The sequence below is a fragment of the Catharus ustulatus genome, chromosome Z (assembly GCF_009819885.2).
Source record: "Catharus ustulatus isolate bCatUst1 chromosome Z, bCatUst1.pri.v2, whole genome shotgun sequence".
Lineage (NCBI taxonomy): Eukaryota > Metazoa > Chordata > Aves > Passeriformes > Turdidae > Catharus > Catharus ustulatus.
Genome location: NC_046262.2, coordinates 38,276,289 through 38,291,272, shown reverse-complemented (window position 1 = coordinate 38,291,272; position 14,984 = coordinate 38,276,289). Strand labels below are relative to the sequence as shown.

Sequence of the window (14,984 nt, the reverse complement as noted above, 5' to 3'; positions counted from 1 at the left end):
TCACATTAGCTGAACGCCATCTGTGACGAAGACACTTTTGTGCAACAGTGCAGTCACTTGAACAGCCAAGCTTTGTGAGTTTTGGGTTCCCTGTTCCAGTAAAGTAACACCGAGAATTGTGGAATCATTTAGATAGTAAAAGACCTGTAAGATCATTGAGTCCAACTATTAATCTAACACAACCGTGTTCACCAATTAACCATGTCCCCAGAGTGCCACATCTGCAGGTTTTTGGAACATTTCAGGCATGGTGATTCTATCACTTCCTTGGGCATCCTGTTGCAATCCCTGACCACCCCTTCAGCAAAGACATTTTTCCCAATATCTAATCTAAACCTCTCATGGTGCAATTTGAGGCCATTTCCTGCCACCCATTCACTTGCTTCCATGGCAGTCCAGGCATCAGTTTATAAATCAGTTCTTACTGTACAAGAGAAAGGTTTTCAGCTTCTGATTTGAACCAGTCTAATTTCTGGCCCTAGAATGACAGTGATGATGGTATGAATGATACAAATCTGAAAGGCCCTGCAGACAATTCACAGAGAATCAAGAATTTGCAAAATAAGAAAATGGTGCATACTAATCAGGTATATTTTTCTTTCTCTTTTTTTTTTCCTTCAAAATAACCTTATTAAAATTAGTAAACCTCAGAGTTAATGTTAGCAATGTAATAGTATATCCAAGACAGATATTCTAACAAAATCTGAATATAATTTAAAATGTATAAATAGAGAGGGAAGTGAGTTCTGTTCTCAAAAATACATTAAAGAAGAAACAAAGCTACATATGTAGGTTCAGGAAAAAATGTATTCCAATGTCATAATGGTTTTGTACAAGGTAAGATACAAAAGAGGGATCAGAAATGATAATCTGAGGGAAGACTCAGGATGAGGAGTTGACATAGAAGCATTTTCTCATAAGAAGCTGAAAAAAGAAGAATCTGTAATTATTGGTTTTAGAGATATAATCTTTCAGTGAGACAAAGAATTCATATTACTAAGTATTTAATAATAAATTAATATTCAATTACTAAATAAACATCTGAAATAGGGAAAATTTCAAACAAACACAAACTTAAGGCAACAGGTTCTGTGTAAAATAGAGAAGAGAGCACAATACAGATTATTGTAATAATAAACACATTCATTTTGACTTCTTTTATCTGTATGTGTAAACTCACATAGTAAGTATCCCATATGAAAACATGAGAGTCAGGTTTAAAAAATCCACAGGTATTTTACCATTGTCAGGTAATACTAATATTTTCACATCCTCACTCCAGACATAACTTGTTGCTCTAAAAATTCTATTCTCATAATCATATCTACTTTCCAAATTTGGTGATGGTACTCAAAAGCAGCATTTAAGAAATACTTGATGCAGTGGGTACTCTTTTCTCTCTTCACTGTTTTCTTGGATATGATCAGAGGCAGCAAAGATGTGCTGAAAAGTAATGTCTCTGTCACTGCTCTCAAAGCTGAATTAATTCCAGATATACAGTGATGGAAAGGATCGCTTAGGCTGTTCTGATAAGCACTCCTGGGAACTAGATTGAAATCTGAGATCCTAGGAGAAAAAGGAGATAATCTTCAAAAAAGCTGACAAAAAGAAAATTGTTTAAACAAACAAATAAACAAACAAACAGTACTGACTGAAACTGTAGAAAATTGGAGAAAAGTAGTAGCATCTACGAAAGCTTGATTTTTATCAGACAAACCAGTTTCCCACTGAAAAGGTTAATCTGAGAACATTCTGCCACTACTTGATGCAAGAGTATCAGAGATTTTTATATTTGCACCAACAGTTTCTCAGGTACACGGTGACCGAGGGAAAAGAATTTGAGTGTCTTTACCATGCGAAGACACATTAGCAATGTCTCCTTTTGCTGGCAGAAGTCCACATGCTCTGCACAGCCCTCAGGTAACTCGCAGCAAGACTGCCCACAAGCCAGACCTGTTACCATGTTTGACCATGAAAAAAAACCAAAAAGGTGTCATGCATCCATTTTCCAATTTCCTTTTGTATCTACACACTTTCACACAAAGTTGGATTTGATTTCAGATTTTTTCACCTTTTAATATCATTGTAGGAAAGCATTTGTAACAACAAAAGGGTGACATAGTAATAACCATAATTAAAGCATATTCTGAGCATATTTAAATACATTGTAAGCAATGTGAAAAGATAGATGTAGATTGATGCTTTTGTGATTAAAATATGCAAAAGGAAAAATAGGCTATATTCCCAAGACAAACTATATATTTCACAAATTCAGAGAGACAGAGTTCAGGATGTGGGTGATCTAGAGATATGTGTGTGGTATGGAAAAAGAGATCAGAGACCATGAACTGGCCTAGGCAGTGCATGAAGTGGTGGCAGTGGGAATGATGGTGGGGATGAAAGTAATATCTGTAGGACGTGATCTTAAGGTCTGACCAGGAGAGTTGACATAGTGCCAAAGGGTGTGTAGCTACCTGCAAACATGAAAGCATGGCACTTCCACCCAGAAGGCTGGGACTCCTGATTTTGTAATGTAGGTTAAAAAAACCTGTGAGAAGCGCTGGTATGCAATATATTCCAATCTTAGGCTCAGGAATAAATTATATTTACATATTACCACTACTCAGTGTCCCTCAGATAAGAAGCCTACCTTGTACAGCCACTGAGAAGAGTACTGCCAGTTATCAAAAGTAATAGTAACTTAGTAGGCATTTTTCAGGTTTGCTTTATTTCACAGTCAAGACTGACGATGCAAAGAAATTGAGCTTAGTGAAAATGCAGTCATATGTTGCAATGCAGTTCCACACAGCACCCCGCTCTAAAAATTGCAGCCAAGAGGACAAACAGGTTTCTGCTCTGTATCTATTCCTCTGGATTTGCCCTGTGTTAGTTTTGTTGCCTTTGAGATCATAAAACTCTTGATACACTTGACAGGCTGAGAGAGATGTGGCTGCTCAGCTGGGAGAAGAGAAGCTCCGGGGATCCCACTGTGGTCTTTCAGCACTTAAAGGGGGCTTACAAAAAAATAAGGAAGCGCTAATTTTTATGGAGGCATGTAGTCATAGGACCAGGGGTCTGACGTTAAATGGAAAAGGGATAGATTTAGATCAGATATTAGGAAGAAATTTTCTGCTGTGAGGGTGGTGATACCCTGGAATAATTTGCCCAGAGAAGTTGTGGATGCTCCATCTCTGCAGGTGTTCAAAGCCCAGCTGCATGAGGCTTTGAGAAATCTGGTGTAGTGCAGGATTTCCCTTCCTGTGGCAGAGTTTGAAATCTTTAATGGTCTTTAATGATGTTTAACCCTTCTAACCTAGGCCATTCTATGACTCTGTGGCCCAAGTCTCCCCCTGACAACTAACTGAGAGCTTTCCAGGGCTTCTGGCAGCACCTGGACAGACAGAATACAGGGGCCAGGGTAAGGTCAGTGGTGGGCCTGGCTTTTGACAGCAGACTGGAGAATTGACTTAGCATAAACAAAAGTGACAGAATAACAGAAGGTCAATGACGGCGATGGAAAAGAAGGGACGGGGTCTTCATGATTTGCAAGGAGTCATGAAGCCGTTTATTGATCCACAAAGCAAAGTTTATACGCTTTTTCTATTGTTACTAAAAATAGCGCACCAATAATATTCGTGTAACTAAGGTATACTGCTTACTTGTAACTAGATAACATTGCTCAATCTAGGCCTCTCTAAACTAGCCAAGTAGATACAATATTTCCCGTAAATCCCCATAGAAACTGCAGGCTAAGCACTCTGTACCAAGCGCCTTCTTATCTTTGCATTCCTTCTCCAAAATCCTGCTTTCTTCTGCCAAGGCTTGGGCCTACTCACTCCTGCCAAGGCTGGCGGCCTACTACGGCTAACAGATCCACATCGATAGTGACAAGCTGAGCAGTACTAGCAGTTCTGCTCTCTAGTTGTATTCCCGCAGGTGAACTCACCTGCAGATTGTCACTGCTCCAAAAGTGGCTGAGCACTGTGGGCCACTGTTCTGAAGAGGGTAGGGCATGTCCAGCAGGCCGGGCAAAGACTGTATGACTCCAGGGTCACAGTGCCTGGCACGGTGCTCAAAGGGAGAGGCGTGAGGGCCACATACAGCTACACTGCTGTCTTTGAGCACAATGGTCACCTGCCCCGGGCCCTGGCCTCTCTGCAGGCCTCACCACCAGCATGGAGGTAAGTAACCATGGGACAAGCGCCTTTCTTGTCCCCACCAGAGTGGGATGGGGAAGAGGCATAGCGTGGGCAGGACAGCCCCCACAGGTGTGCTGAGCAGCTCCGCGGGCTGTGCCCCTCCAGGCTGCCTCACACAGGGCGCAGGGCAGCCTCTACTCACACAAAAGCATTACCAGTGCCATGCTTATATGGACCCAGGTAACAATTTTTCTTCAATTTTTCGTAAGAATAAAATTATTGGCTCAGTTAAATTTTTTAAAACACTAAGCCTTTCCCAGTTTAACCAGTTTCCATATACAAAAGTTCCACTATAATGAAGTTTTGCAAAGAGAGAAACAACGAAACCAGGGGGTGTCTGGTGTCAGGAAGTGCCTGGCAAGCTGGCTGATTCACAGCTTGCCCTTTTCTTCCGTGTGCAGTAGTGCTATCTAGCAGGCCCTGCCCTCTTCAGCTCTGAGTAACCAGTATTTCCCCTCCCTTTATTTCCCTATTGAAAATGGTGTAAATGGCTTGGGAAACTCCTCAGCTGGTCTAAACACTGATCATAGAGCTGGTGGTAGATGGGAGAGCTGGAGCCATGCACGCAACGCAGACAGGAAAGTCTAGAGACTGCTTCAACCATCTGCCAGTGGGGATGCTTTTTTGCACTTAAGGAGCATAAACCTCTCTGACAACCTCGGCACTGATCTGCTTTCCAGGGGGATGAATACGTTAATATTGAGAGTGATCTGCATGAAAACAAACGTGCCCCTGTAGATGATGAGCAACCACGCTTGAAAGGGTAATGTATTTTTGCATGAGTAAGTCTTCCACTCACTTCATCCTGGCCTAAGCAAAAAGCTGCCAGTGTTTATGCTTCTGGAGTGACAGCTCTAAATTTCACTGCCATACCCCTATGCTACATAGACCTTTGTATTGCCTACCAATTTTTTAATACAGAAACACAACATGTTTAAAATTTTTATACCTTACAAATGACATCTGTGACTGTGAAACGAGACTTTTAAAGCCTTGCAAATTAAAGGAGCAGTATTTTTTTTTTCTTGTACAATAACTTCTTTTCCAATATTTCTAGAGCAGTGTTTTTAAAATAGAGGTCCTAAAGAGTGGTCTCTTTCAGGAAGTTAAAGATTCACATGTCTTTCTCTTTGCATAGCCGTTTGCTCCAGCTCAAAGTAAGAACAGAATAGCTGTGGAAGAAAGCCATTTTAATGGAGCAGAAGTATTACATTGTGTTTGCACTACTTCCAAGTGATCACAGAGTGAAAACATGCATCCAAATTTTTGTGAATACTATAAACCCTGTTTAAGGCATTGAAAAAGTTAGGACACTACTTAAAATCACACTAAATGTTCATATGTTCATTGATTTCTTTCAAAGGATAGGACTGAATAGTCTGCGGTCTAAGACAGAACCCTTTTGAAGATCAGTCTGTTGACTGCACAGGTTCACTACAAGTGCAAGGTTTTAACATTCCCTTCTGGAGTACATGCACGAGAGAATTGATTTCTGACTTACAAAAAGCAAGCAAGAATAATTTTGACATACAGAAATGTTTCACATTAATGTGGTAAAGTGAGATCTGTCTTTTCAACATCTTCATTTACATTTCAAACCTATAGGATCAACTTTTAGAAAAGAATATTTCCTTAGTAAATTAACCTTATTTCATAAGGAATATGTTTTTTCTGCCACCTTTCAGAGCAGAGCTGCATATATATGACATATGTGCTTAAATATTTAAGATATTCTGGTATACCAATGTCATAATAGTCTAAATTAATAAAATAAAAAGGAGACAGAGAGATGTTACATAAAAGAAGAAATAATAAGAAAGTGTAATCTGAAAGTAACAATTTTATGTCCCAAAGGACCTGTAAGTAGCAATAACAGATAGTAGTTAGTATTTTTTCCTTTTCTTGGGTGCTAGATGAACCATAAATTTGATAAAGTAACTTCCTTTTTCATCTATTTGTCTCTCATTTCTCCATTTTATCTCATCCTGTTGTACCTGATCTTTCTGCTAAGATTGGATAGATAACCTAATGTTCTCACAAGTTAGAAAAAAAAGTGTGATGATTTGTGAAGCAACAGGAATTCCCAGAACTGAAATTGAAGTATCAAAAGCAATCAAGATTTCTCTGAGAACCTATTACTCTTTGTACTTGTGAAGGTGTGTGCTCCTGCTCGGTTCTTCTGTGTACTGATATAATTTAAATTAATAATTTTGTTTCTCAGAAGTTTATTTTAAATTAATTGAATTTTTTTTTGAGTGCAGAAAAGAAGGGTATTAGTGCTGGATTTCAGTGTGCATCTAACTCCAGCTGCATTTAGTTTCCAAACAAGTATAGCCTGGATAATTAGCATTTATAAATATAACATTGCTGTTATGGACTGGGAATGTGAGAGACTGCTTCAGAGATGTGCCACTCTGAAGCAGTGCCTCTGTGATGACAGAGACATAGCTGTAATTTTTTTCCAGCTTGCATAATATGAAGGTGCTTTTTTAGCCACTGCTTCTGTAATTGATATACATCCACGTCACCAGCATAATTGGCATTGGAAATCTGTGTTGATTTAACTCCCTTAACTGCTATTTCCCTAAATTTCAATCTCCCTTATGAAATCATGCTGTTACCTTCAGTGAGGAAAACAAAGAAAGTGAAATATGTTATAATTGGAGGAACTGATAGTAGAGCATGATATTCAAATATAACAAATAATTTTAAATTCCATGAGATAAGATAAAAAGTTAGTGTAATAACAACCAAATTTTAAAAAGTCCAGAAACATCTATGCACACTGTAATGGTGTTTTAGAGGGCTACTGGTTATTTTACACAAACACAAATGCAGCTCTATGCCTTCACAATTACAGCAACACTGTGTTCCACATAGTAACACTGGGCTGGCTGTATTAACAGACTTTGTGGGTCTAGTAACTACCTACTCAGTTTGCACTAACCCTGTTGACAGATACCTTTACAGAAGAGCTGTACTTCAGATTGTAACAGAACTGGCTTGATGAATTTGGCCCATTATGTAGATGACAGATTGTTCCATTAGATATCTGCCATATTTTCTTCTCAACCTGTCCAACATCAACAAGTCCCTCTCAAAAGGCAATTTTATTTGGCACTTTAAGATCCAAATTTAATTCTGTGAACATTAGTGGAGGAATTTTGACAAATTTAACACAATTTTCTTCCATAAGAGCTTATGTTTCTATTTGTTAATTTTTTTCCTAGGCATTTAGAAAAAAAATACGATGAAGTCTGTGAATTTTGCAAGAAACATAAAACCAGAATTCATTATGTGGTCTATGGAATTTTAATAACAGGTACAGTATATCTTACATCCAGGATTGCTGAAGCCTTATTTATTTACCTGTATAGATTATAGGCTGTACTGTGTCTTTGTCTGACATAAAAACTCTTGACTGTCTTTAATGATGTATTTCAAAGTAAAGAATTTAGTCCCAGAGAGAAGCCCAGATTGCAAAATCTCTGCTCATTCCCAAACATAACAAAACCACAAATCTTGCTAAACTGCTTCTCCGGCATGTTTAAAGTCTGACTAGCAATTGCAGTTGTGATAACAGCATAGTTCAGACTTTGTGTCTACTCCATTACCAGCTGACTCCAAAATTACAATTTCAGTAACTTGTCTAAAACCATGAAATAATTTTAAAAACTGTTATGCACCAAATACTGAATTGAACTTAGCAGGCTGGAAATGAAATCTTTCTCTTCTGACCCATATCACTCAATATTCACTGCAAATTTTTTTCTAGAGTAAATGTACTTAGAACAATATGCACTGCAAAATCATTCTGATATTCTCACTTTCCTAATTAGCTAGTAGGTTGATTTGTTTTGTTCTATTTCACCAAGTTTGTTCTTGAGATCTTCCTACCTTGAACACTGGAAACACAGAGACTTGAAATATGTCTATGAGACAGGCATCAGCACACCAGGAGGTGGTTATAAAAGTGTTGCTTACATGCTGACTGTCCTGCCCTCATAACATCATTTTGTCTTGCTTTGCCATAGTACAGACATATTCTGGTTCAAGAGAGTGAGTGAGTTCCAAGAATATGTCAGGATTTCAAACATTAATTCCATAAAAACCAACTTTCATTACAATAATCAGTAGTCCTTCCTCTTTATTTTCCATAGACAAAATCAAATAATTCCTTACAAGAACTGAATATGTAAAGAACTGAATATGTTTAGGCCAACATTTACCAGCAATGAACCAGTCAAGTAATAATTTCATAGCTACTTTATTAAATAAATTACTTTTAAGCTTCACAGTTACTTGAGGTCATCAAATTAGTCAGTTGACATATAAGTTTTTATTTCTACTTTTGGACAGTTTCTAATATTGGATAAACTCATCCTCTTTTCTTAAAAGGAATAAGACTCATACTCTTAATTCACACTCTTTATAGAGGAAAAAGAAGTTCTTGTAGATATGTTTAATTTTTCTGAGTGATTAACATGTTTAATATGAACTTATATTGGCAAAAGCATATAATCTGCTTCAACAGAACGAAAGCCACCTTTCATATGAATGAGCATATATTATAAGTAACAACACAAGCAAAATTTCTCAGTATTTAGGCTGAGAGTCAGAAAAGCACCAAAAAGACAAACACAGGCCTGACTCTGATCACCTCTTGTAAACTTAAAATACGATTCTGTTTCTAAAAAGACCAACCTAACTGACATGTATTTTTTTGTTTCTGTGACAGCATACTTGGCAGTAGTTATTGCAGCCTGCAGTTTGAATTTTCAGAGAGCTTTGCCACTTTTTGTCTTCACTGTCCTAGCCATCTTCTTCATCTGCTGGGATATTTTAATAGCTAAATATGAAGACAGAATTGCTGCATTCTTTTCCCCTGGAGATCAATATCTGAGAAAACAATGGTTTTGGCTGAAATGGTAAATATTAATTACTTTCTATTTATGTAGAAGGACAATGCACTAGTCAAGTTACCCCTATGATTTTATTTCACATTACTTCCCCATAAGAACATACATATCTCAATAAAATCACAGAATAATTCAGTGTTGATCAGATATCAGAAACACATTCAGGATTTCAATACAGTAATTAGGGATCAAAAATCTTGGAGAAAGCATAGAAAAATACCACAAATTGAGATGGGAAAAGTTCACAAAAGTTCATTTGTGTTGGAACTTTTTGCATTCATTCTGCAAACCAGAAAGCGCTTTACTGTTCACAGAGCTCTTAGGTTCATAAAAACCTTAACTCTAACACTTGCAAATTACTTAAGACTGGAGTATATTATCTAAACACTGCTTTTCCACATATCCCTCTAGCAATTTTTACTTGACCTTCAAGAATAAAAACATGCCAGCCAGATTTAAGGTCACAATAAGGTTGTATGACTTTAATTTGGGATGGTAGACATTCACCTGTAGATAAACGGTAGATAATTAGACATGTCAGATACTTACCTTTCAAGTATTCCTGAGCAGTGATTGGGGATATCAAAGTTATCCCCAGCAAAATGAGGAGACAAAGGAGCCTTGTAGACCAAAGAAAAAACAAAGTAAATATCTTTAAAAAGGAAAATTAAATTGTCCAGCTACCCTCTGTTTCAGCTAGGTCACCTACTATCTGACAAAGACTTTAAGAAGGAGGCACTCTCAGTTCAGGAAAATATCCCAGATTATTCTTATGAGTAAGAAACAGCTAAGAAAGGTGCTATAAAGATTGTGGTCCTTCTGCCCAGGAACCACATTAGAGAGCAATCACACATAGGCAGTTCCATTAGATGATCTCTGGGAGTAGGCAGCCTCTCTGGGAGAAAGAGTCAAAGGAGCAGGAGTGCCTTGACAAGCAGATGGAGCAAGTTGGGGGCATTAAGTGCTATATTACCTGGGCTGCAATCTTTAAATTGTACATATCATATATTAGGTGCTCAACTGTTTTCTTCCAAGAGACAGAAAGTTTTTCAGGTGTAGAAAGCATTGCAATGGCCAAGCCATTTTGTGGAGTTTGCCTGCAATATTTTTAATCCCCATCTAAAGATGGAATTTAAGTGCCACTGAAATCAGTGAAAGCTTAGTCTTAGACAAAACTAACATTAAAGACTTGGGACTGTTGTTTGTTTCCTCCCTGTGTATGGAATGATGTATTTTGCTGCCTTCCAGGCAGTTGTTACAATAATTACCTTCAATAAATAAGCTTAATGTGGTTCTGTAGAGGTGACCATAGAAACACTGAAACACAGATATACACACTTCATGTTATTGTTTCTGAGATAGTTGAAGAGACTACAAATGACTACAAAGAAATGAGCCACTTATAGCCTGCTCCTCAGCAGAGGGTACTCCATCAGCCCACCAGCTAAACAACACAGTGCATGTCATAAATGCCACAGCTTTACTTGCTCAAAACTAAAGAAAGATTCAATAAAGGGAGGAAGGGAAGGAAGGGAACAAAAAGAAGGATGAAGTGCAAAAGGAAGGTACCTCATTTAATAGAAATAGCACCAAGACAAGAGGCATTCAAGGGTTTTTTTGGGTTTACCCCCATACTCTGGCTTGGAGGACATTTCTTCCAGATGCCACCAAGGGATGTTGCCAGAGGTGCATTAGCAAAGGCAGGTTCCTGCTTGTGTAGAGCTCCAGGTTTCAGCACAATACATTGTACAAAGAGTTTATTCACAAATAGAGATGCAAGTGTTTTGGGTATGGGAAGGGAAAGGAATATCCCAAATGTCTTTTACAAGATATCGTGATTCTTTTTATTTCTCAGGGTGTTGTGTGCAACTCTTATTATTATGATCATTTGCTGGCTCATTTTTGACACAGCAAAACGAGGATCCCGTCAGCTAATCTCCTTTGGTGGGCTTGTGATGTATGTTCTCCTGATGCTTATCTTTTCCAAATATCCAACCAGAGTGAGTATTCATTCCATGGTGGATCTTTGGGAATTTGTTTTTCTGTGTGTAAAAAAGCTGTTTCACGACCCTAGCACCAAGTGTAGTAAGAGTAACAAAACGTGGGAAAGTAAGAATATAGGCTTGTCTGAGACCAAGCACTGTATTTAATTTCTGAGGAAAGTAATTTTGCTGTTGGGGACCATGTATGGGGCTGTACCAACACCTGTCTCTCACTATTTGAGAAGCTGCTGCCCATCTTCTGTTCCAGCCCTGATGCTATTCAAGCTGAGATAGACCTCCTCCGTGCTTTCACACACAGGAGCCTCACCACAGTCCTCAGCACATCACAGTCACTTATTTGAGGACACAGTCATCATGTCAATACAAATTACCTGGAACCAGAGACATGATAGACTTGTGTAGTTCTTAACCCCTCACAAGTTTGTTTCCCACTGCAAATTCAGTGTCCACTCTTTTGCTGTGATATTACAAAGGGCTTAGCCACCACAATTATTCCTGTTTGCATGCCTCACATACCTCTGCATGCTTTCATTAATTACACCCATTGTCCAGGTCACCAAGTTTTCCCAACACTTTTCATGTCTTCTGTCAGTACTGAGACTTTCTTAACAGGTGAAGTCCTCTCAGCAAAGACTAATGAACTTGCCCTATCCTTTGCAACTGCTTCTGTCTCTAACTGAGTGAAAACTCATACTCCAAATGCTTTGTGCTCATGCTCTCCCATGAGCCCTTGTTACATCTAATTGGTTTGTGTTACACAAATATGATCTGATTAAATTAGAGAATGCCATCTCAGCTCTTTGTTTTGTAAGGGATTTGATTCAATTTTCACAAAACAAAGATGTTTTCTGAGGCAGGGGAACAGGAATCATCAGTGTAGTGAAGAGGCGCTCATCACAGGCAGCCATGGTTTCTCCTATGACTGCCTTTACACGACGAATCACAACATAAAACTGAGTAGTTCTCAATTATCAGACGTCTTTAAATCTAGGGGACAGAAACAGTTGAAATCACCCAAGGACAAGCCCTCTAGCAAAATCTCCTTATCCTCTGTCTAGATATATGAAGATCCAAGTCCCCTAAAACCTGTTTTGGCAGCTGCTCCCATCCTGCAGTATAGTCAGACAATCCACTGATACTGCTTAAACAAACATTCAAAGTAAACTATTATTTATTTAAATAACAAACAGTTTCTTTATTTTTCTATCTAGGTTGCTTGGAGACCAGTATTTTCAGGAATAGGAATGCAGTTTCTTCTTGGGATTCTTATTCTGAGGACCAAAGTGGGTTTTGATGTATTTAACTGGCTAGGCATCCAGATCCAGGTAAGTTATTGAGCAACATCCTCACTTGTTTAATATAATTTTCTGTCTTGAGAGTCTTACATTATATAAGCAGGCTGTTCAAGGATCCATTTGCCCCTTGATTTTTTTTCTTCTGTTGAGGAAAACTAGATTCTCAGAAAGGTAGTTGACTTCCTGAGTTCAACCTTCTCATTTATTTTTTTGTTCAGTTAATACAATGGCCAGAGCAATCCCATTTATTGATGGCTTTAAAATCATTGGCCTGAAGTTATAAATTGGCATTCTTGAAAAACAAATTACTGTTGTGCCAAGGCATTCATAGGAACTCTTAGAAATGGCTCAACTCCAAATCATCCTTGCAAAAAACATGATGTGCTGAAAAGCCTTGGGATTTAGGGCACAGGCCTAAATTATCTTCAGAGCAGCAATGTTCCTGGCATCAGGAACATTTCATAGTCCCCATGACATATAAGAAAATTAATTTAGCTGCATACAGGTGGCCAGATCTGCATGCTGTAAGGGATCTCTGGAAAGTAGATGGGATCTATCCACAGGTATCCTTGCAGACACAAAGTTTTTTTAAAAGACTGTTACTTTTTTCATTAAAGTAATGAATAAGCAATATCCAAAATATAGATCAGAAAGTACCCCCTGAAGGACATTCAGCCTTTCATCTCAGGGTTACTATTCTCACAGCTGTTCTTCACAGGTAATTAAGCACAGGTAAAACTAGACAGTGCAGAATATACTGTCTGTGCAGGAGCAAAGGCACAGATCTGATGTCTGTCTAATCTGCAGGCAATGGGAGTCATCTGGATTTTCTCACCAGGTTCTCAGTCTCTGACTGAAGCAGGTTTGGTGCCCCCTTTTGTTAGCTTCATATTTTCATGTCTTACAGTCTCTCCTGTCAGAACTAATTACTGTCGCTATTATAAACTGTATTTTAACTCCATTTTAAACTGTAACAGTAATGCATATCTTTGCATCAGAAGTATAAAAATGCACTGGGTCAAAATTTAAAAGTAGAAGATTCCCTCAGGCTAGCTCTTAGCTACACCTTTCAAAACTCATTACTTCAGCCATCAAATCTCCATTTTAAGCTACATAATTCATTGGAGCATGGAAATGCACAACAATATTGGGATTGAAAAGTAAATGTGCTTTTCAGTGTAGCTGGAACTCCTCTGTTGGATACTCAGCTGTGCACAACAGAGATCCTCAGTTCAGCCAAATAGTCAAAGGTTTAGACGCCTACAAATCATAGGCCAAGCTTCTTGGACCTCACAATATCTCTGCAAGACAACTAGCAACATTTTGTTCGGTTTTGGCCGGTACTCAGAGCTTATGGCTAATTTACTTTGCTTTCCGTCCCTAGACTTTTCTGGAGTACTCTGATACAGGTGCCAAGTTTGTGTTTGGTGACAAGTACACAGATCATTTCTTTGCTTTTAAGGTAAGATGGTTGTATACGCTGTATGTGGCAGAAAAACAGCAAGAAGAACAGTATAGCTGGGAAATAAATTGTGTTTCTTGTGATACCTATGTAGTAACTAGAGAAATCAATATGTAAACTACTCCTTGTTATGTGATATTCTGAATAGAAAATTTGGTAACATTTTCATTCCCTGCCAATACACTTGAGTCCATCCATCAGTCTTATCCTATGGCTCAAGCCAGAAAAACCATGGAATTTCTAGAAGATGGTAGCAGGAACAAGTAGATTATTCTCACAAAGAAAAACAAGAAAACAAATTAGTTTTCAAAGCTACATATATGTAGGAAAATATACATATATATATATATATATATTTAGTAAACCGAGTGGTAGACAAGTGCACAGCAATATCAAAACATGCTCCATCTGCTCCTCCTCTAGGCAGGGAATTCCCTCTTCCAACAGTGAGTGACAGCCAGCCTGTTCTTTCTTGAAACACTTGTCATTTATTTAGACATTAAGTTCATCCAAAGTGGTTTTTTGTGTCTTTCAGATATTGTGCTGTGTTTGCATGTTGTGATGAGCTCTCCAAATTTTGCCCCAAGATGTTTTAAAGCATTCTCCAAAAGACAATGCTTAGCTCCTGAGAGATTAGACAAGGGACAGGATATATTTTCAGGAAACTGTCAGAGTCCAGTTGTATCCATAGTGCATCCCTAGCAGTATGCAGGTACACATAAGTTTTCTGCCAGGTGAAGTGGACATGTAACCAGAACAGACACATCCCATATGTGTATATGCACACTCGTATATGATCTGACCAGTTCTACCAGTTCCCCAGTGCCTTTGAACACACGGTTCTGGAAGTACTAATTAGTCTAAAATGCACGCATTTGCATGTATAAACCAGGTTATTTTAAATGTGTATTTATGCAGGCAGATGCAGAGTTTCAGAGTTCTGAAAAACCCACTTGCCCATATAAATAAGCACTTCCTTAGTAAATGAAAAAGTACTTATGTAGATGAAAAATACTTCAATATTGAGTTTTCTATCCTGTTGACTACAAAAGACAAAGTTTGCTTTGAGCAAGGAAGAAACTAGGCTTCTGCTAAGTCTGTAGCTT

General features: G+C 38.3%; 1 protein-coding gene across 3 annotated transcripts in view; it reads left to right on the top strand.

Annotated features, from left to right (window-relative positions):
• The window catches only part of SLC28A3 (solute carrier family 28 member 3), an 81,272-nt gene that overhangs the window by 11,236 nt on the left and 55,052 nt on the right, over positions 1 to 14,984 (top strand). For all 3 annotated transcript variants that reach the window (XM_033086052.2, XM_033086054.1, XM_033086053.1), the window contains exons 3-8: positions 4,880 to 4,962; positions 7,430 to 7,521; positions 8,938 to 9,127; positions 10,974 to 11,118; positions 12,333 to 12,446; positions 13,801 to 13,878. In XM_033086052.2, coding sequence (XP_032941943.1) covers positions 4,880 to 4,962; positions 7,430 to 7,521; positions 8,938 to 9,127; positions 10,974 to 11,118; positions 12,333 to 12,446; positions 13,801 to 13,878 — 702 coding nt within the window. The remainder of the gene's footprint in view (positions 1 to 4,879; positions 4,963 to 7,429; positions 7,522 to 8,937; positions 9,128 to 10,973; positions 11,119 to 12,332; positions 12,447 to 13,800; positions 13,879 to 14,984) is intronic.